This window comes from Paroedura picta, chromosome 8, assembly GCF_049243985.1.
Source record: "Paroedura picta isolate Pp20150507F chromosome 8, Ppicta_v3.0, whole genome shotgun sequence".
Classification (NCBI taxonomy): domain Eukaryota; kingdom Metazoa; phylum Chordata; class Lepidosauria; order Squamata; family Gekkonidae; genus Paroedura; species Paroedura picta.
This window is the reverse complement of record NC_135376.1, coordinates 67,452,019-67,474,259: the sequence shown is the minus strand read 5'-3', so window position 1 is coordinate 67,474,259 and position 22,241 is coordinate 67,452,019. Positions and strand designations below refer to the sequence as shown.

At 38.5% G+C, this 22,241-nt stretch overlaps 1 protein-coding gene across 5 annotated transcripts in view; it reads left to right on the top strand.

Moving 5' to 3' along the window:
• The window catches only part of CFAP46 (cilia and flagella associated protein 46), a 105,328-nt gene that overhangs the window by 29,395 nt on the left and 53,692 nt on the right, over nt 1-22,241 (top strand). For all 5 annotated transcript variants that reach the window (XM_077350190.1, XM_077350191.1, XM_077350192.1 and 2 more), the window contains 7 exons: nt 2,056-2,186; nt 4,404-4,616; nt 7,131-7,347; nt 9,609-9,752; nt 12,352-12,459; nt 14,804-14,985; nt 20,903-21,034. In XM_077350190.1, the coding sequence (XP_077206305.1) occupies nt 2,056-2,186; nt 4,404-4,616; nt 7,131-7,347; nt 9,609-9,752; nt 12,352-12,459; nt 14,804-14,985; nt 20,903-21,034 (1,127 nt within the window). The remainder of the gene's footprint in view (nt 1-2,055; nt 2,187-4,403; nt 4,617-7,130; nt 7,348-9,608; nt 9,753-12,351; nt 12,460-14,803; nt 14,986-20,902; nt 21,035-22,241) is intronic.

The window sequence follows — 22,241 nt, the reverse complement described above, 5'->3', positions numbered from 1 at the left end:
AGTCATTGGCTTGTGCTGAAAGAGACATGAATTTAAATAATTAACCAGTCCTAAACAGAGTTATACCCTTCTCCGTCCATTGATGTTAATTCATGACAGCTGTTGAGCCAATCAAAGGAACCAGCTCAGATGGAGATTAACTGTTAAAGTGATACTAGGTACAGATGAAAAAATAGCACTTTATTATTGTTTTGTTAAGGTAAAAGAAGCAGATCTTTGGAATGATTGTTTGAAATGAAAGGAGGGGAATGTCAAAAGTTAGAATTACACAAAAATAGCAACAAAACTTAACTTTGGAACCAAAGTTATCCAAAAATTTAACATTATCAATATATTGTTATATAAATACTACAAGGTATCACAAAATAAGTTTCCTACAATTTAATGAATTTTCTTAATCTGTATATTTTCTTACAATAATGAATAAAATAAAGTTTGTGACACTGAATCTGAACATTTTGAACCTGACAAAAAAAGGGGGGGGGGATTGCTGGGTGGACAATGTGCTAAATATTTGACTAAATCTTCAGTACAACCACGTTGACATATACAGTGTATCTTGAAATCAACTTTAAATAACAGAATTAGATATCTTGATGAATCAACTGATTTTAATAAAATATCTAAAAGGCAAAAAAGAATCAAATCCTTCCACAATTAAAAAAATAAAATTGTGATTAAAATATTTCAACTTTGATATAGATAGTTCGTTAATGTTATTGTTACAATTGTTGTTTTGGTTTATCATTGATTAGATTATATACTATTGTATGATAATAATAATTATAAGTAAATCTCCAGGATATTTATACCTTTAATTCTCTAAAGATAAATATTCCAAGAATATATGAAGACCATATTTTATTTAAGATATATTTAAAGGAGATGCCATGCAGGTGCACCAAAATCGGCATCTGCTTCCATATATATCTGACATGGAGGCATGGTCAGCCTGTTTCTCTGTGGTTAGAGAGCATAGCTTTGGTAGTTCTGGGCTTCAGAACGGTTCCCATGTTCTCAGTTCTAGGTGGATCTTTTTTACATTTGTTTCAACAGCTGAAAGAAATCCAGCTTGGTGTTGTGGTTAGGAGCACTGACTTCGGTTTGATTCCCTGCTCCTCCACATGCAGCCAGAACGGTGACCTTGGGCTCGCCATAGTTCAGTTATTCTGACTGAGCAGTCATATCAGGGCTCTTTCAGCCTCACCCTCTTCACAGGGTGCCTGTTGTGGGGAGAGGAAAGAGAAGGCGAGTGTACGCCACTTTGAGACTCCTTCTGATAGAGAAATGCAGCATATAAGAACCAACTCTTTTTCTTCTTCATAGAGTCACAACTAGGTACACAAGCATCAGAATTCTGGGTTTAGGATTCATAGACTCATAGAGTAGGAAGGGACTTCCAGAATCATCTAATCCAACACCCCCCCCCCCCCGGTGAGATGCCTTTGTTATGCATTCAACAGACCTTTCAGTAATACATCAAATTTTTTTAAAATAAAAGGACACGTGCCTGTTTTGACAGAATTCTTTTAAAATCCAAAATCTAGTTTCAATGACTGTGTTCAAGCAGCTACCTTTTCAGTGATATGTACATTGATATTGCAGGGATTAAGGTTGAGCTATAAACATTTCTACTGATTTGAGGCGCTGTGTATTGTAGTTTTCTGCCTACAGATGTTTAGACAAAAAGTAAGAGCAACAGTTGTGCAAAGGAAGGTTATTCCTTGACTTACAAACATTTCAGTTGTTCACTACCATATGTTAGTGTCTTGGCTCATGTACAGGAGAGGGCAGCTGAGGAAAGTAATAAGGAGAGAACACATGTCAGCTGTTACTGCTCATAATGCACAGTTGGACTGAAGTGTCTTGTTTCTCTGTCTTGGAAGGTAAAGGAGCATACAAATCTAGTGGGCCCCAAAGATTCAATTGAACTTCAGAAGATTACCTGATAACTTAGGCCATAATATAATTCTAGTGCAGGTATATGAAATCAATTATTTATCAGTAGACAAAAGGTCAATTTATATTTCTTTTCCTCTGCATCCATGCTTTCAGGCTACTGTTCATTTGTTAAGAATGGAAGGCATCCAACTCAATGATCGCGCTGCCCCCCCTGGAGATACAAGCCAGCACTCTATAGGACAACCTGCGCAACTTGAACGCGACACAGAATGGAATACATACAGGTGGTTTTCTTTGAAAAATTGTATACCTGTTTTGGTTTATCATGCTTTCAAGGCAGTCAGCTGTTAAACTTAGGGCCAGTTAGATAAGTAAAATGGTTTTGGATATGAAGTATCAATATTTGTATTTGAAAGTTTCCTGTAAGCATTTTAGAGATGAAGAAATTCTAAATTTCAGTAATTATGAATGTTGTGGTGTGTCATATCATCTCAATTAGTCATGTTTGAAAAAGGAGATCATGATTTCTGGACCATTTTTCAGAGTCATTTTTCTTTCTACCAGTAGAAAATGATGTAATAGATGTACTATCAAAATTGCTGCATATGTGTTGGCCTTGGTAGAAATAATTCTTCTCCCAAGTCCATTCCTTGCAATTTCACTGTAAGGTGGTTGAAAAATTAATTACATTTCTGTACCACCCTAAAATTCTGTGAATCCACTTGGAACAAGATCTCACTCAAACACTCTGCCATCTGATATACCATGACATGCCATAAGGAAGCAATCCTTAGCAGGTCTACTTAAAGTAAATCCAATTTTACTCAGTACAGCTTACTCCCAGGAAAATTGTTCTTAGTACTGTAGCTTGAATAATTTTAGGCAATTAGTAGAAACTATTTTTTGGTATTGCCCAGTGAACACTTGAAATAAATTTCTTGCTTGCAATGAAAAAGAAGCAAAGATTGCAGACCAACTTGGAGATATGCACTTGATAAATAACAATGGCATAAGATGCATGGGCATGCCAGTATGAACGTCTGCCATTGGAAATGCTGCTTGGAGCTATATGGCTGAATGTTTCATATTTCTAGCAAGGAAGAGCAAAGTGGTTCACTGATCTTTCGTGTCCTGGAGGGACCCTGTCATTGTAGATAAATTAGACAGAATCCTGTAGAAGCCGAAAAGCTGCAGTCCCACATTAAAATAATTAGAAATCTATATTCAGTCTAACAAGACATTGCATGGAAGAAAGGCATAGTAATAAAATAATTCTTTCATCTTATATCTGTTTTCCATTCCACTTATTATGGTGAACACAGTTACACCCTAAATTTATATGTATGAATCTGTTTGCAAGAAAGGGCAATGTGTATTATCTTTACAAATGAAACTGAGGAGCCATACTTAGATAAATGCAGGGCTTAAATCTCATGGTGAGCTGTACATGTGTTGAACATAACACAACAACGACCCAAGGAATGCATAAGGAAAAATCCAGTGTATACTTTACGTGAACTCTGCATGTGATCTCAGTAACCTGTGGATAGCTCTAATATGAGTACCTTTCACAGATGTGGATGGGATATAGAATTTTCTTTGATCCAATTCCATGCTTATGGAAGCTCCTTTTGAAATATACATGTTGTTCTACACCAGCTTGATATAGTAGTTAGGAGCACCAACTTTTAATCTGGTGAGCTGGGTTTTATTCCCAGCTCCTCCACATGCAGCCAGCTGGGTGACTTTGGACTTGCCACAGCACTGATAAATCTGTTCTGACTGAGCAGTAATATCAGGGTTCTCTCAGCCTCACCTACCTCACAGGGTGTCTGTTGTGGGGAGAGGAAAAGGAAGGCGATGGTAAACTACTTTGAGACTCCTCTTGGTACAGAAAAGTGGTATATAAGAACCAACTCTTCTTCTTCTTCTTCTTCTCCTTCTCATTCTTCTCCTTCTTCTCCTTTTAATTGGTTTGCCCTCGAATCTGCAGGTCCAATTCATTCAATTCTGTTGATAAATGAGACCTAGAATAAAGTGGAGTAGATATGTCTTCCTATTGACAGTCTAGAAGCAAGAGATACATCTAGAGTGCAAATGTATAGTTGCATGGAGTCCCCCTACCTTTGGCTCGTTCTGTAGTACTGACAATAACCTAACACTAAAGCAGAAGCTTTCAATGTTACATTGTTAGGAAGCAGTATCAAAGGCAGGTCATAGGTTCCTGGCCTGTGCATTCTGACTGTAGTCTGCTTTTTTGTATGTGAAAGCTGTGGGATGATTTTGGATCTGCATGCAAGGGTTGTGTTTTGTGTGCACAAAGCAGAAGATCTGGATCTTGATCTCAGAATGACAACAAAGGGAAGAAGGTCCTAAGGATTAGACTATGGAGGAATATTTGAAAACGATAGTCTTTCAGAAACCGATATGATGCCTCTTAAAGGACAAAGGATGTTTCCCCTTCCCCTTTGATAATTTAAAATCTCGTATTCATTTCATAGCACTTGGATCAATGGCTTGTCTCAATATGCAATGGAAAATTTTTTGCGGGCTGCTAAAATTGGAGAAGAATTAAACGAAGCATGGATTGTACACAACGCAGTGGTATATATTTTAAATCACAATAAACATCTCATTGCTTCAGGAAGACAGAGAGAAATTGTAGATTCCTTGCAGATCCTTTTTAGCACAATTAAGAATACTGGACACTGTGGGTAAGTCCTGAAAGACTTTTAATGGGTACTTCCTTTTTCTTTTTGATACAAACAAGGACAGAATGTCAATTTAATTTCTTTTTGGTAGTGCTGCCAGTTTTATTTTTATTCTCCTTTTCCACTCATGGATTTTAGTTAGCACTTTGTTGGTGTAATTAGGAATGTGTTTCTACTTCTTTGTTTTTATCTATCTACATCTCATCATTTTCGAAAGAGACTAAGCAAAGCATTTATAAGTGTCAGTAAGAATATAAATGGGGATCTAGTTGTCATGAAATTCTGTTGTGCTTGATCAAAAGAAAAATATATTATGGATGCACCATTTGCTAGGTACAGAATGCTTTAGCAGTTAGCAGATCTTGTGGGATGCAAAGTTATTTCATGCATATAATTCACTTTTGATATTTAGTTATAGAAATCAACTGTATATGTCACCATCATATATGCCATTATGAAAGATTAATTGATTTATCACTGTATTTTGTCTCCCCCCTCATACACAAATATTGATTGATTGTTTTGGTCATTTGAGATCTTTGCTAGTTTTCCTGGCCTAAGCATGCCTCCAGGATCAAAATCCAGCAGGGATCACTTGGATGTTCTGGATGTATCAAGTCTTTCCACAGATGAATTATTCAGACAATCATCATAGTTTGTGAGTAGGGATGGGCACAAACTGGAAGATAAACTCAAGTTTATCACGAATTTTGGCCAGTTCATGGTTTGCGAAGAAATGTTCACAGCATGAACATGATCACACATGATCATGATCTTTCACAAATTTTGATGTGATTCATAGCAGTTTGTGAAGAGCATGAAACAAGGGTTTAAACCCCTGTTTTCTGCTCATCACAAGAAAATCAGCTGTGTGGTTTAAATGTCTGAGAGCCATTTAAACCACTGCTTTCTGCTCCCTGCTAAAAAAAGCAATTTTTAATGGCTCACAAACTGAATTGGTTCACAAATCAGCCTCCTAGTTTAGTTTGTGGTTCGTTTGTGATTCAGTCACTAAACTGTAAAAAAAAATGCAGTTTGTGCCCTGCCCTCTTTGTGGGACCATAGCAACCATTTTTTCAAGTTGTAACAGAAGTTGTGGCAGCCACATGTATAGGTCTTATCTCTATATACACAATTGGCACCTCTGTGGTTCGAGTTGCAAAAGATATTAAATACACCCCACAGGTTGTTAAACCACATCTCATTTTCTTAGGATCTGGTGTATTTCCACTTTCGAGAATTACAATGTATAGTCCCCATGTGAAATAGGGCTATCCCATCCCCTCTTGTCACTATGTGTGGAAAAGGATAACCATGTCATATGCTGACTGGCTAAAATAATGCCAGTGTTGTATCCTCCCTTTTTTTTGTTAAAGAATTATTGAAAAGAAGACAAGGTAAGAAAGGGCCTGAAAATGCAATTCTAAGTAGTTTGAACCTTACCCTGCTTAAAGAATGCAGTGTGAAGAACACAATTGTTAGGTGAGGCAATCTGCCCTTTTTCTCTGTTAAGATATCACATAAAGTGGGAAGAAGTCAACAAGGTCATTTTTAATTCTGATAAGAGTTTAAGATAGATCAAGGCTTTTCCCAGCTTGGACACTGGTGTCAGCACCTGGGCGTTGCCAGCTAGGCCCCCTCTCCTCCCTGATAGTGGGTATTAGTCTTGGGTCTGGGGCTTGTATTATTTATTGCCTGTTCACTGTGTATTTTTTATATTGTATTAGTATGTCCTTTTAATGGGGGCTTTAATGGGGTTTTTAATGAGGATCTTATGACCCACCATGAGCCATTGTATGGGAGTGGTGGGATATAAATCACATAAAAGGAAGGAAGGAATATTTAAATATTAGCATATTCACATCGTTTCTATCTGTTACCTCACTATATTATGTAAATGTCATGCTGAAAAACAAGCTTAACACTGAACTGCATTTTAATCATATATACAATTTAAATGACTATCACTGCAATCCTAAAAACATTTTCCTGGGAGTAAACCCCATAGTTTATGATTTGCCTGATTTTTAATATTTAACATGTTGATTTAACTGTTAATGTAATAGAACATTCCTTTTCTGTGTTGGTACCCCCAAGGAATACCTGAAGGAAAGGCATCAAATGCCCACTACTAGAATTTAGCCAAATGTCAAGAGATGCCATGCAAAGCTTTTGTGTTCTCCAGAACTTTCAATCAGGCTGGCTGTTCAAATACAAAAAGGGCAGAGAATCAAAAGATATTGGAGGCTATGATGTTGAGCTCTCTTGTCTGCCTGAGATGATGCTGGGTGGAGCCAGTGTCCAGTTGTATGTACCATGGATATCTGGGTTGTAGAAAGAGGGGAAAGTCAGCCTCCATTTGAAAACATTAAAAGCAGTAGCTGCTTGAAGTTGAAGGTGACCATTAAAATATAGAAAAACAGTAGTTGTGTGTAACCAGCAATTTACTCATGTGAATTGTTCTTTGTGTGTGTGTGTTTTATTGTTTTGTTTTTGGGTGGGGGATATTTTGATCAGGAACACAACTCTTTTAGCGACCTTATGTAATGGTCTGGCTCGGGGCCTAATTCTTCCTTGGATTCCAAAACCAATTGCCAAAACTGATGAAAAAAAAGTTATGGAAGAAGGAATCGCAAAACGTAAAAGGCTTTCAAGAGCACATGAAAAATCGGTTGCCACGTTGTCTTTGTCTGTGGATTCATCAGGGTTCCCTGACATTAAAGCAGCCTTAGAGGTATGTATTTTTCATTGTATGGACCTTTTAAACGAAGAATGGGCTGTATAGAACAGCAATGGCTGCTTACTGAACGCAGAAATAATGAACTGGGAGGGGTCCCAGTGAAGAAACAAATATAGAAAAATATAGAAACACTGGGAAACCAATATGGGAATAAAATATCCAAATTGGACTTATATAGAGTCTTCTCTCTTCAGTATTTCTTTCATTCTTATTATTTCACACAAGTCCCAAGGCATTTCGCCTTACAGCTTTTTCAAGGGACGGTTTAACAAACTAACTTTAGCTATTGTGAGCATGACCTTATACTCTATCAAGAGATTCCTTAATAAGTTGAAGTTGGTCCTTAAATATAAAAACGGTCCCTTGAAAAAGCTGTAAGGCGAAACGTGTCAGGACTTGTGTGAAATAATAAGAATAAAAGAATTACTGAAGAGAGAAGACTCTATATAAGTCCAGTTTGGATATTTTATTGCCATATTGGTTTCCCAGTGTGTCTATATTTTTCTATATATGCTTACTGAAGGCAGCACACTTTGACTCCCAGCTGTTTAGTAGCAGAGTCATTAAAAGTTAAAAGATACTCTTAAAAAATGGTTCTTGAAACTAATAGCAGCTAATAGAATTTTTGGAGAAAATAAAAATGAAACAAAAACCTTTTTTGTTGACATTGTTAATAAATTTAAAATTTAAATTAAGCATGCAACTTTAAAATAAAATGAATCTGAAAAGAGAACATTCAGGAATCTGATAGGAGTAGCAATATGTTTTTTAAATGGGTCGGGAGAAGAAAAGGCAGCAGAGTCCCATAAACTATATCTAAGAGAACCTTCTGAGATCCTTCTGCTTTTCTTCACATCTCTTCCTGGAAAGTAGATAAAATAATTAGGTCAAGAATGCAGAGGTAGAAAAGGAACATCAAGTAGCACTAGTCTGCTTCCTTGTACAGAAATGGGCATATTGAATGGGGAGTGTTGTCCCTGCTAGCCTGATACAACACTTTTGCATAGACAACTAGTAAAAAGCTGCAGAATGTAGATTTCCCCTTTTTTTTGCTATGTGAGTTGGCATTCTCCTTCAATCCCTTTAGAGTCTGTACTTGGCTCTTCTCCCAATGACCTTCCAAGATCTAAGGGATGAGGAGGAGACAGGTCTACAGATCTCTGCTTAAAGGTCAACTACAAGCAGCCTGTGTTGGGAAATCCCAATGTATTCTTCTAACTATTCAATATAATTGCTTTTTTCAAAAAAAGGAACTCAAGATAATTAAGAATCTGTTCCGCATAATATATTTCTGGTAAGGCCACCCAATCACGGCAGTTGTCCCACCCTTGAGTGCTGCCTCCTCCAACTGGCTTGCCTCTCTGTCCAGAAGCCAGCCAATCGCCTTCCATCCCCCACCCCTGATCACCCCCTCCTCTTTCCTCTGAGTCTCAGAAGCTACAGATCCCTGCTGCATGAGAGCTGCCCCTGCCGGTGAGTTCCCTACCTGGGGGCTCCAGCCTGCAGCCTTTCCAGGTCCTGGGGGGAGGGAAAGACTATCCACAGAGTTCTTCCATCCCACCCACCCCCAATCTAGCACCCATTGTATTCCTGAATACAACGGGCTTGGCTCCTAGTACAAATCTAAATGCATAAACTCTGGCCAAAGGAGGGTTACCTCGCTGTCCTTCCTTCCCTCTCCTTCATTGTGGTTGGCCACTAGTGTAATCCAGAAAAAAAAGAGGTAGTTTACCAAGCAGGCTGATGGAAGGAGTCTGGTTTCTGTATCGAATAGCATCTTCAGTACCAACATCATGTACCCACATCTGAGCAAAAAGGTAGAGGAATTCCCCCCATATGGCATGATGGTGCTAGGAAGCCCAGTACAACAATGAACTGGCTGCCAGAAATCTTAAAGTCTCTAAGAAACCATTTAAGGATACTGTTCATAGAATTCCACTTAGCCACCATTTCAAAATTTATAGCAGCAGAGAAATATTTTTTTCTTTCCTTCAAAGTGCTTGTAATCCACTGTCCTCTTATAACATATTGCTTTGCCATCAAAGGCAGACCCTTTACTTTATTTGTCCCTGCAGTGTTTGTTCAGTTTAGTTATTTGTTTATGTATATGATTGTTGCCTAGCCAAAGGCCAAAGAATAATTAATATCATAAGCATCACCATGCATTTCTAGGGAAAGCATACAATAGGTGAAAGCGTAATAATAAATCTGATTTCCCATTAGTGGTTCCACATTTGTGAAATATTCATCTTTAGGTGTGTGAATTTGCTATGAATTTGCCAAGTGGAAGTTATGAACTGGTGCCTGTCGCTGTACGTCAACAGATTATTGCTACCTGGGTGAAAGCGAAACAGTTAGTTCAGCATCACATTGGAAGTCGGCACGGAACAGAAGATGAGGTATCAATTCTGTCTAATGTATAGGAGAACCTATTTGTCTGAAAAATAACCATTAGACGCTTCATTATGAATACCAATTTCATTGTAGGATGGAGCCACAGTCTTGCCTCCTGAGTACAGTGCTCAGTGCCGCATAAGGTTCCAATTTAACCTCCCGTCACCTCCCATGTCTGCTCCACACTCTCCTCCTGAGCAAAGTATGGTCTGACTCTGTTGGTACTTTACTTTAAACACTGGCAGGGGCTCATGGGAATTGTAGTCCATGGACATCTGGAGGGCCGCAGTTTGACTACCCCTGCTTTAAACCAAAGTCCTCCTATACTTCACATTAGATGGTTCGGCTGTGGGCAGTTATTCAGGCCACTGTATGCTCCTTAGCTCATCTTTCTGCTGACAGCAACCTGGAGAAAAGGCACAGGAGAAGTACTGGAGGATTTTTTTTCCTTTTTATTGCATCAATTGCAAGGTTTACCAGTTCCACAAACCATCAATATAGATAAAATTATACAGAAACAATCTAATTTAGCATTAAAATACACCCTTCAAAACTTCCAATATGAGGATTCTCATAATGTGTTTCTGAATGTTCTGCACATTTCAGGATGAGTTCCACTGCAACTAGTGAATTACTGCTTTGTATCTCTGTAACTGGCTGCTGAATTTAATGTAAAGTGAATGGTTTGCTATATACACAGCAAAGAGATGATGGGCTGGCATCAGTCCAGTAAATTGAAACTTTACGTAGAACTGTTAGGCATCCCACTCCACTCTAAATTGGTTGGTTGGGTTTTGTTTTGTTTTTAAGGAAAAAAATTGATGGGAACAGTTGAATGTTTATTTAGCATAATTAACACCCTGTCTCTACAGCATGGAGCTGGCAGTCCATTGAGTTGCCAGGAGGGCAGAAGGGTGGGCATTGTTGGGGTTGTGTTTTAAATTCATGAGCTGGCGGTCAACAAATACAAGAAGTGAATAAATAAATAAAATAATTTGATGCCAGGTTCTGATGTTATATAAAGTTTATACTGTCATCTTAATTACTGCAAAATGATCTGTTTAGTTAGACACTGCAAAGTGTCTAATAGTGATATGACCTGCAGAAAGGAGGGAAGTAAAATTGCCCTCCTCTTTTCTTCCAACTGAGAAAAATTAGCAGAGAAAGCTACACTTGTGGAATAGGCGTTTCACCCAATTCTTCCCCCTTTTCTAGCCCCTCCACCACCACAGTGCAGTTTGTCTACCAGAATCCCTGACCCTTGCTTTTGGGGGAGTTCTGTGCAAGTGGAGTGCACTTCAACCTGTCTTCTCCCCCCCTCCCCTGTGCCATACCCTATGCCAAGGGTAGTCAAACTGCCAGTAAGTGCTGGCAGGGGCTCATTGGAATTGTAGTCCATGGACATCTGAAGGGCCGCAGTTTGACTCCCCATGCCCTATGCTGTTTCTGGAGGGGTCTCTCAGTCTTCAGTACTGTCTATGGCAAGGCACAAGTATCTGCGGCATCAAGAGGGAGGTGATAAAGTGGTTTTTCATAGGCTAAGATGTCCAATTCAATTGTATTGTTATGGCTTTAGACCAGCCACAGACATCTGCAAAATAGCTGAGCAATAAAAGAAATTCACACGAAAATCAATTTGAAGAGACAACAGCTGTCCATTAAGTGCCGGTTATAAGATGAAACAGTTAAAGTAGCAATATCAATAAACACCAGCTATTTGAATTATTTTGTGTAAAAAATTAAATAATTTAAACTTAAATTTAATCATCAGTCTAATTCCTCCAAGATACTCCAATAGCAAATTTTGCCACAACATAAGATATGGTAACCTCTTTATCTTCTAATAAGAATTTGGTCGAGAACAACGGCGTGCATTCTGAGTTGTTCAGATGCTTACATTGAACTAGTAGGGGAGTAATTATGCTGTACTTACAGTTCCCTCGGTCTGGCCCTCTGCTGTGTTAGCATTCTGCTATTTAAATGGAAATTTGTCTTTAATCCATTTTCTAATCAATTTGTCTTTAATCCATCTTTGAGTCCCACAAGTAGGAATTTTGATCTAACTAACAGAAAACTACTTTTCAGGGATGAGAGTCAGCTACACTGTTTCTAACTGACTACTGCTTTTTTGTGCATATTAAAAAAATCAGTCATGTGAACCCTATCTGCAGTATGTTGAGACCAGGTTTACCACTTCATCTGCTGTTTGGGACAAGTGCTCATTTGCACAAATACAAGGAACCCTATATGGGAAAATAATAGATTTCTACATCTGAATTTAGAGAACTCTAGTATTTTCCAGTTACAGAAGATGATTTTGCATGGACAACCTTTATCCAAAATAAAGAGTTTGTGATAGATTCAGTCCTTTAATTTGGCCAATCAATGACAGGTGTTTTCAAGGTAGTTATCCTATTTGACTGTGGTTAACCTGTGATGTTTAAACATGCACTGCAAATTGTGTAAAGACCCTGTCTTTATTCAGTCTACACTTCAGTGAATTCCTAAACATCCTGTGCTCTTTGTCTTCAGGTGTAACTCTGCTTTGCTGGCTATATGGGGGAAAAAAACCCTTAATTAATATTAATATTTCTTCCCATTCAGACTAACGATGAAGGGCCAAGTTCTATGACAAAAGTTTTTATTGGTCTGGAAATGTACTCATGCAGTGGTTTGGGTCTGATGGACTTTACACTTCCTAGTTTGCCTCAGGTATATATATACACATCTACATATTTAAATTTATTCATATATCTGTTAATAGAATCTACCATTCAAAATAATTTATATAGATAGTTCAATTTCTAATTCAATTTTCTAGTATGGCTATTGATGGTTTAAAGGTTTTTTTAGTTATTCTTCAATGGTTCTTTAGCTGATTATTCAAGTGATTTCATTAAATTTAATTTAAAATTATTATCAAAAGAAATCAGACTTATAGCACTGGTCTGATTTGAAAATAATTATGAAAATACTGTCATCTCCAATAGCAGCAGCAGTAATACTAAATGTGACTTCAACCATGTGTGCAAAATATTAATCAAATAAATATGTACCATATTGATTAACGAAGGCCAATTTTAATCAATGAGTGCAAGCTTTCATTGATGAAGTTATGAATTAAAGGCACGTTGGAACCTTCTTTGATTCATACATGATTAATGCACCTATCTACTTATACTGAGAATTTGGGAAAATGCCCGTAAGTGCAATCTACCCACCAGAGCTATTTTACTAAACTCATATGCCGCCCATCCATATTTACCCTGCCAAGGGAAACATACAGACAACTCATCTGTTTCTTCTACATATTAGGGAACATTTGAGGCTTTAAAAATTGTATCCTCTGACCTTAACCTGGATCTGAATCTGCCCCCCCCCCATGATGCTATTTAAGAATGGAAAGCACTTGGGTGATTTATTTATACATTTCATCTTCTCATTTTCTCTTGTTGACATTCAAACAATTTCTTTTTAGGGCTTCTCATAGTGTATCAGAGTTCTTGCCTTATATTTAGGTGTGTTGTACATATTTGCCATGTCAGGAAGAATCTAGTATTTAACAACCTGTTAATGTTTCTTTTTTTGCCTGCCAGTGGATGGCGAGACCTCAGTAGAATTTGAAAACCTGTTGGCAGTGTCTTGCAATCGCTCTTGATGGATCTGCATGCAATAGCAGCAGCCTTATGTCTTCAGGCATGTCTCTGCCAAATACTCCTGAGGCAAAAGCAATTACAGTTGGAGAAGCCATTGAATTCAAAGTACAGGAAGACAGGAGAACTTGCTTCACTTACCTTAGCTACTTAAAAAAAAAGATGGAGGGGGGGCATTAAAATCATTAGGACCCCCACTATTAATGCCCCTACCTTTCATCATATAAGGTGAACACTGTGAAGCAGCAGGTCAGAGGAGAGTCTAATATTACACCCATAAAAATATGTGAGTTCTGTTGTCATAGAATTGCAACTAAGGTTGTGCACCAGGAAACAAAACTGGGTTTTTAGATGAGGGCATAATGATCAATGTCCTGGATTATTCAGATCACCAATACTGGTTCAGTATCTGGATACAGGTTTTTTGGGATTCCAAAATTATTTGGATCCATTATTGTCTATGGTAATGGGGGGGGGGCGGGACATTGAAGGAGCAATTTTTTGACCAAATAACTCCCAAATCAGTGCCATCTATTCACTAAAGAATCCCCATGTTTAAAGTGAATTGTACCTCTTGATCCACTTGATCCCCCAGCCATACTCTATTGCTTCTTATGGGGAAGGACAAGTGATCACAGACCAAGTGCCTCCCAGTAGAAACAGAACCAACAAGCCCAACTGAACCAAGGAAAGCAAGTCTTCCCTAATTGAATCCTGGTTAACTACAGAAGCAAAACAGAACCAAGGGCAAATGTGGTAGCACAAGCCCAACAGAATCAATGTTAAACAAGAGAATCCCACTAGAAGCAACCTGGCAAGTTCCTTTTCCTCCTGATGCAAAACAACAAAACAACAAAAACTACACCATGAATTAGGATATCTAATGTGAATCCAAATCTGAAAAATACAGGTAAAGTGCTTTGGGAGTATATTCTTGGACTTGATATATTGGAGAACACATCTCTAGTTGCAACATGGAAAGACTGGTAAAAATATTTAGAGGCCGTCCAGTGGAACTGCACACACTAAGATGCCTACCCCATCCATGTTTGTTCAGGTCTCTGCTACATGTGTTTGTAGTCCCTTTGTGCATAGTAACTCCAACTTCTCTTCGTGGGGGCCCAAAAGAACCTTGGAAAGGAATTCAGACAATAGCCTTGCAAAACTAATTTTCTACCCCACATTTCTTTCTTGTATTCTGCTACAATATCTTCTCTTGGGTTCATGATCTCTTGGGCCTCAAAACCAAGCACAGATAAGGTATGATGCTTTTAGAATTTCAAATAGAAAAGTTATATAGACTAGTTTTCCTCAAATCTTTACAACAGTGCACCATACCTTCTTTCCTCATTTCAAAAAGGATGTTATGTGCTTAAAGATTCCTATCGCATTATCTTTTGCAGTTGTTCAAAATGACTTTAGAATGCAACTGGCCAGATCCTCTTGTGGAACTTCAGACACTCACCAGACTTGCACATTTTGCACACAGTGTCCATGACCATGAATTAGTGATGACATGTTCTAAGAAGATTTTGGAATTAGATCATGAATCACTGGACAACACAGATGCTAATAAACAAGGAATGTAAGTACATATCTTATGTATAAATATTATTTTTAAAAAACAGGCATAATTAAACATCTAATTTTGGGGCTGGCCCAGATGCAACAGAGTCATGAGATGCAGGCACTAGATGACTAGATCCTATGATTCTTAACCAGGTTTGAAGGGGAGCATTTGCACATGCAGCACATATATACAGATGTACACACACACATACATGCACACATGCATTTATATGTGTATACACAGACCAATCATTGGTGGCAATTCTTTTGCATTTTAATCCCTGTGGTATTTGCTTAAAAAAACATTTATTTGAACCCCCATTGTTATTTCCAACTTGATATCAGTACATAAGCTTTCTCATTCTGGAATATTGTTTAGTGTATGAAATATGCCTCAGGATTTGAAATATCTGATATAATGATGGAGTGCAAGTATAATTAGAATTATACTCTTCTAATTCCGTTGACTCTGGTGGCCTTAGAAGGGTGTAACTCTGCTTTGGATTTCACTGTTTAGATGCAAGAATTCTTCATGCTATTTCTAATTATAAGTCATTGCAAAAGGTCACTATTAGGAAAATTGGAAATAGCGGTTTGAGCAATTTCTATCAAAACACGGAACTTTAGTGCCCTCTAAGGTACACAACGATTATTGCATTTTATTGGTTGTAGTAAAAGACAGGAGTATCAAGATACTTTGCTTCTGCTAGATGGTGGAGTCTTACAGAAGATCAACAGGGAGAGAAGATACTTCATCTTTATCCCATTAGATTCTCCCCCATGTTTAGTATTGTGATGGGAGATTATGGGGAACTGTGCATGTCATGTAATTTGGACTTCAGTAAATCTGTTGGTTGATTAAACATTGATACATTTTTTCTTTTTATTCCATTCAAATTTACAGGAAACTATTTTGGGGGAGGTCACTGAGTTGCTAATAGGGAATCCTTCATTTTTCAAATATGAGTTACTTGCTTATGTATTATTTGTGTTTCCTGATTGGCTAGATTTTTCCTTATATGGGGGCTGTGCAGCAGTACAACTCGAGAGGCAGTCATCTCAGACTCCTGTTTCTTTTAATGTAATACATACAGTTCTTTGGCAAAGTTGAAGGTTTCTTTGTTTTAAGAAATGTGCTGAAGGTGTTTTGTAGTTGCAGAGAGCATGGAGGAAGTAGAAATATCTCAGAACTGAGTATATAGTTCTACTGCTAACCTGATGGACCAAAGTGTTTACATTTGTATGATTTCAGCACACCATGACTCATCTTGGGTAGTGTGCCAAGTAGCACACAAATTTACTTGTTCTGCATTTACTGATCTGGAACTTTGTTTTCTCCACCAAATAATTATTATATGGAAGTAGTCTTTTTCTACTTCTTTTCCCAATGTTTATAAAAATCTTATGCTTTAAAATTTTGAAAACAGTTTATGGAGATGGGGCATGCAACTATTCCAAATACTTTTATAGTCAGTGTCTGCTAAACTATTGCAAAAACTGAAGTAAAGATTTAAAAGCTTAAAAAAAAAAAGAAAAAAGGAGCATGCCAAAGAGCGGCTCCCTCCCTATGCAGGCTTGGTAAGGCCAGTTCGACCAGATATTGCTTGAAATCGCCCCCCTGGAAGACTGTTGGCTATGTGAATGGGGGTTGGGGAGGTGGGAGTGGGGATGTCCTGCAGATCGGGATTTTTGCCAACATCATGGATTGTTGTGTATTGTTTTTATGTGGAGTTTTTAGATTTTTATATAAACCACCACAAGCCAGCTAGACCCGGGAGTGGTGGTCAACGAGTACAAATATAAATAAATAAATCTTCAAACCTTGATAGGATAGTAACATAGATCGTTTTATTGATACATAAAATTGCATTGCAGCTTTTGCAGCTATTCTCGATTGTATGCAGATGGTGTGTATTCAAATATCTTTGCTAATGGCGGATGGCATCCTCTTGAGGAAGATCCTTTTATCCTTTACTCTGTTGACATTCTCTATAGATTTAAAAAAAGAGAACATTAACTTGGAACTGAGGGACTATATAGACATAATAAATATTTCCTGAAAGACATTCATTTTGAAGACTGACTCTGTTCTTCATGATGCAAGGAATTTCAGAAATCTGGATGAAAGCTGTGGCACCTGACCCTCATGCCTATAACAAGAGGCAGCCTCTCAAGCTGTAGCATAGGACATCTTGAAAATGAAAACACTCAAGCTAGGAGAGAAAGGCTGCTAAGCGTAAATCTGCTGGCACTTCAGGCTGGTATTTTAGGCTTTTGCAGATGGTGTCCAGAATGGCCATGTGCTGTTTCAGCCAAAAACCCCACCATTGACATTTATATAAATGGACAGGAAATTTCAGTGTGAATTTAGATGCTCCAGATTCCTCCACAAACACAACAGAATTAGCGAAGTTGGCAGTCAGAATGATTAAAATTAACACCTTATGTTTTAATGTGTAAGAGAACCGCCCTGAACCTTTGGGGAGGGCAGTATATAAATGCAATAAATAAATAAATAAACAAACAAACAAGTCCCAAATAGCCTTGATGTTACTTTTGAATATGGAAAAGACCCCATGGTTATCTTGGTAGGGTTCAAGGTTTGCTGTGGCAGTTTTGGACAAGGAGTATATTAGAGCAGCCATGCAGGAAATGTGCTACTCTCTCTCCTTTTGAAGTAGTGGCCAGTGCAGATGGTTAGGACACAGAGGGCATGCTGCTGGCTCATACTCCTTCCTTTCTTCTGCTCTCAAGTATGGCTTCTCTTGTCTTTTCATGATCTAACAACGGTATAGTATTGCATATGCATTATTGCCCCTATAAGAAAGCAGTTGAGAAACAGGGTGTGCTTAAATAATAAATAATGAGTAATGCTGGATAGGGTTGCTATATAGTTAGGATTTGTAACCCCACTTCAAACCTTAATTTACAATGAGGGAAACCCTAGTTAGCAGTAAACATGAGGTTGGATCCTGTGAAGCATGAGTTTAAAGTACTTGCAGAAGCAGATCTTCTCTGGTAGTACCTCCTGGTTATGGCCAGAGACTTTAAGCTGACAGACACCAAAGGGAGGAGTTTCCCCAGAAGTAACTAGACCAGATCTTTCTGAGAAACAGACTGTAGGGTTCTAGCTGTTGGGAAACTGTTAGTTGGGAAAGTTTTAGTTTGCAAAAGAACAGAAGAAAATAGTTGCATTGACAAGAGACACTGCTATGTATAGAAAGAGGAGAAAAAAGAGTCCCACCAACTTTCTGACTGTTGTCTGCGGTAATTCATTCTGTTACGGAGGCAAGCAAAGAGAAAGTACGCTCAAAGGAGCAGGAAATCTCTTATTGAGCCAATCAGTACACTGGAGGAGATTATTTGAAAAACATCTAGAAGTTCCTATGATAACTATGCCATCTCCTGCAATACCCCTGGCAGGATATTCTTCATAGGTTTTTGAATCATGCACACTACAGATCTTGTATATTCCAGTACTAGCATCACCACTACTGGAGCTCTTAGAATACCAGTTTTGTTAGGGTAGAGCTTCCCTTCTTTTCTCTTTCTCATCCCTTGTCATAGGGTCATGAGTTCAGATAATCTGTGATGTCCTATTCAAGTCCAGACCACATCTACTCTCATCCCTCACTTATCTCTTCATCCCCCACCCTGGGCATATTCACAGCACAGATATCAGTAGAAAACCTGGCTGAGAGAAAATCATAGAATCATAGAGTTGGAAGGGACCATACAGGCCATCTAGTCCAACCCCCTGCTCAACGCAGGATCAGTCCAAAGCATCCAAGAAAAGTGTGTATCCAACCTTTGCTTGAAGACTGCCAGTGAGGGGGAGCTCACCACCTCCTTAGGCAACCTATTCCACTGCTGAACTACTCTGACTGTGAAAAATTTTTTCCTGATATCTAGCCTATATCATTGTACTTGTAGTTTAAACCCATTACTGTGTGTCCTTTTCTCTGCAGCCAATGGGAACAGCATCCTGTCCTCCTCCAAATGACAACCTTTCAAATACTTAAAGAGGGCTATCATGTCCCCTCTCAACATCCTTTTCTCCAGGCTGAACATTCCCAAGTCCATCAACCTATCTTCATAGGGCTTGGTCCCTTGGCCCCAGATCATCCTGTCACTCTTCTCTGTACCCTTTCAATTTTATCTACGTCCTTCTTGAAGTGAGGCCTCCAGAACTGCACACAGTACTCCAGGTGTGATCTGACCAGTGCCGTATACAATGAGATTATGACATCTTGTGATTCTGATGTGATGCCCCTGTTGATACAGCCCAAAATGGCATTTGCCTTTTTTACCGCTGCAATATATAAGCTGAGAGATAGTGTTCCATTGTGCCAGTTACCCTTCCTCTTCTCCCAAATTCTGGAAGCAGAATTTATTTACTAGATTTTTTAGTCACCACTCATCTGAGGGTCTCATGGTGCCTTACAACATAAAAACAAATACCAAATATGAAATATTAACATTATAATATTAAATTATTAAAATGCCACTATTAAAACAGCCCAAACATGCCATTACCCTCCAAAGGACAACCTTAACAATTCAGCCTTGCATGCCCTGCAGAAACTAAGCAGGTCTGGCAGGATAGGGGTGCCATCCAACAGTGCATTCCACAGCGTAGCGATCACAACTGAGAAAGCCCTTCTGGTGACAGCTGTGCCATCCTGGAGTTAGGCACTTATAAGAGACCCCTAGATGATGAATTAAAGGAGAGTGGGGGGTTCCAATCTGTGTGAGAGGGGGAAAGGGAGGAGCCGAAACAAGCCATATGAGGTTCCACATGATATTCTTATTGACAACTTGGGAAAATAAGTTATGGATCCTCTTACTATTAGATGGATTGAAAACTGGTTGACAGATCACACCCAAAAGATGCTTGTAAGTGGTTCATCTTCTTGGAGAGGAGTGAAGAGTGGAGTGCCTCAGGGATTTGTCCGGGTCCCTGTGTTGATCGATATATTTATAAATGATTTGGATGAAGGAATAGAGGAGGTACTTATTAAATTTGCAGATGACATTAAACTGGAAGGGGTAGCAAACACACCAGAAGACAGAATCATAATACAAGATGATCTTGACAGGCTAGAAAATTGGGCTACAGTGAATTTCAATAGTGATAAATGTAAACTGAACACAAGTCAGTTTGGTAGCTAAAAAGGCAAACAGGATTTCGGGCTGTATTGAAAGAAGTATAGTGTCCAGATCAAGCAAGGTAATGTTACCACTTTACTCCGCTCTGGTTAGACCTCACTTGGAGTATTGTGTTCAGTTCTGGGCACCACAACTGAACAAAGATGTAGAGAAACTGGAGCATGTCCACAGGAAGGCTACAAAGACAGTGATGGGTTTAGAGACCAAGCTGTATGAGGAAAGGTTGAGGGAGCTTGGTCTGCTTAGCCTAGACAGAAGATGACTAAGAGGTGATATGATAACCATCCTCAAATACTTGAAGGGCTGTCATAGAGAAGATGGAGTAGAGTTGTTTTCTGTTGCCCCAGAGGCGTGGACCAGAACCAATGGATTGAAATTCACAAGAAATTTTGACTAAACATCCGGAAGAAGTTCCTGACAGAGCGGTTCCTCTTCCTTGGGAGGTGGTGGATTCTCCTTCTTTGGAAGTTTTTAAGAAGAGGCTAGATAGTCACCTGACAGAAATGAAAGCAAAGTAGCAAATATAATGGCAAATAGTAAATAAAATGAGAATCTGTGGTGATTTGTTTTGTTAGAATGCTATTTAAAGTTCCTGTTCTAGGCAAATTATATTATTTCTTTTTAAAAAATTAAATGCTCAGAACCTACTAGTTAAAGGTTCTCTACTCAGAACATGAATAGTCTGGAATGCCATGTTTTGAAAGTCATGTTTTGGTAAATAATGCTAGACGTTCAACTGGAAATTACTTTGGTTTTCTGTACAGGGATGATTACCCAGTGAGACAAGAAATGCTATGTATTGCTGCTTGTACACGAGGGAAGAGTATAATGGAAAACTTGGCAGGAAAAAAACAATTACGTTTAGTAGCATCAAAATCCTTTGTTAAAAGCACAAGGTATGTTGCATAGATTGGAACACTACAAGGTATTTTAGAGAAACTTTAGCTTTCATAAAATAGCAAATCCAAGTAATATATGAAAGTTTGCATACTGAATTTTATTTATTAAAAAGAAACGGCAGGAATTTGTTACCTTCAAAGTATATTCATGAACATGTAAAATGTAATGGTTTGCCCATAGAATGTACATGTTTGTAGGGGATTAGTTAATCCTAACAACAGATTTATTCAAGCTTTTGGGGTTTTATTATAGTCTTTCTATTTACAAAAACATATATTGCTTATTCCTATTTGATTATACTATTTGATTATACAGCCAAAAAAGTTGAGAACTATGTTCACTGGGAAAAAGAGGTGGCTCTGTGTGTTCTTTATCTTCAGCCACTAATAAATGAGGAACAGGATCTGTTGATGTCATGAGACTAAATACTGAGTCCTATTCATATATTTATCTGACGGGAAGCACTGTCTGCTCTACATGAATTGGCAAGAAGAGGTGAAGCTGTTGCTTTTGTGGAACCAGTGAGATCAGGAAAATTCATAGTATAACAATCCCCAAAAATCTTGTTCAGTTCTTTTAACAGATTTTGATTTCAAGTTGGATGGCAAGATATAAACTGATGCTACTACATCATTCCCCCTCCCCTCTGAATCAGGGATTAAACTTTCCAGTTCTATAAATGATATGGACTTTAATGATAATTTATTTATAGCATATAATGGTAAAGGTTCAAGTTATAGCAAACTACAATAAGAAATTGACTAGCATCTTTAATAATGGATGCAGTGTATTTTTGCAACTGGCACGGTGTATATACCAACTGTCAGTCAAGATATTTTTCTGTGAGGAAGTCTTTTACAGTGTTAATGAATCTCCAACAGATTTATAAATACTGAATATAACAGGAACTCCAAACTGGATAGAATTAATAACAGCAAGACAGTTTAAAAATTCCAGAATCTTAACATCCAGGAAACATAGGATTGGGTGCTTCGGCGCCCAAAGCGGCTGGTCTTTTCTGGTGCAGCTAGCGCCGTGCCACGGGGGGGGGGGGAAGCGCGGGCATCGCCGTGCCAGCGGGTGCACACATGCAGGCATGGAGCTTCATGCCTGCGTGTGTGCACCCACCGGCACACTGACGCTCGTGCCTTCCCTCCCCCCCCCCCCGCGGCATAGCGCTGGCCAAAGTGCCCAAACCTAATT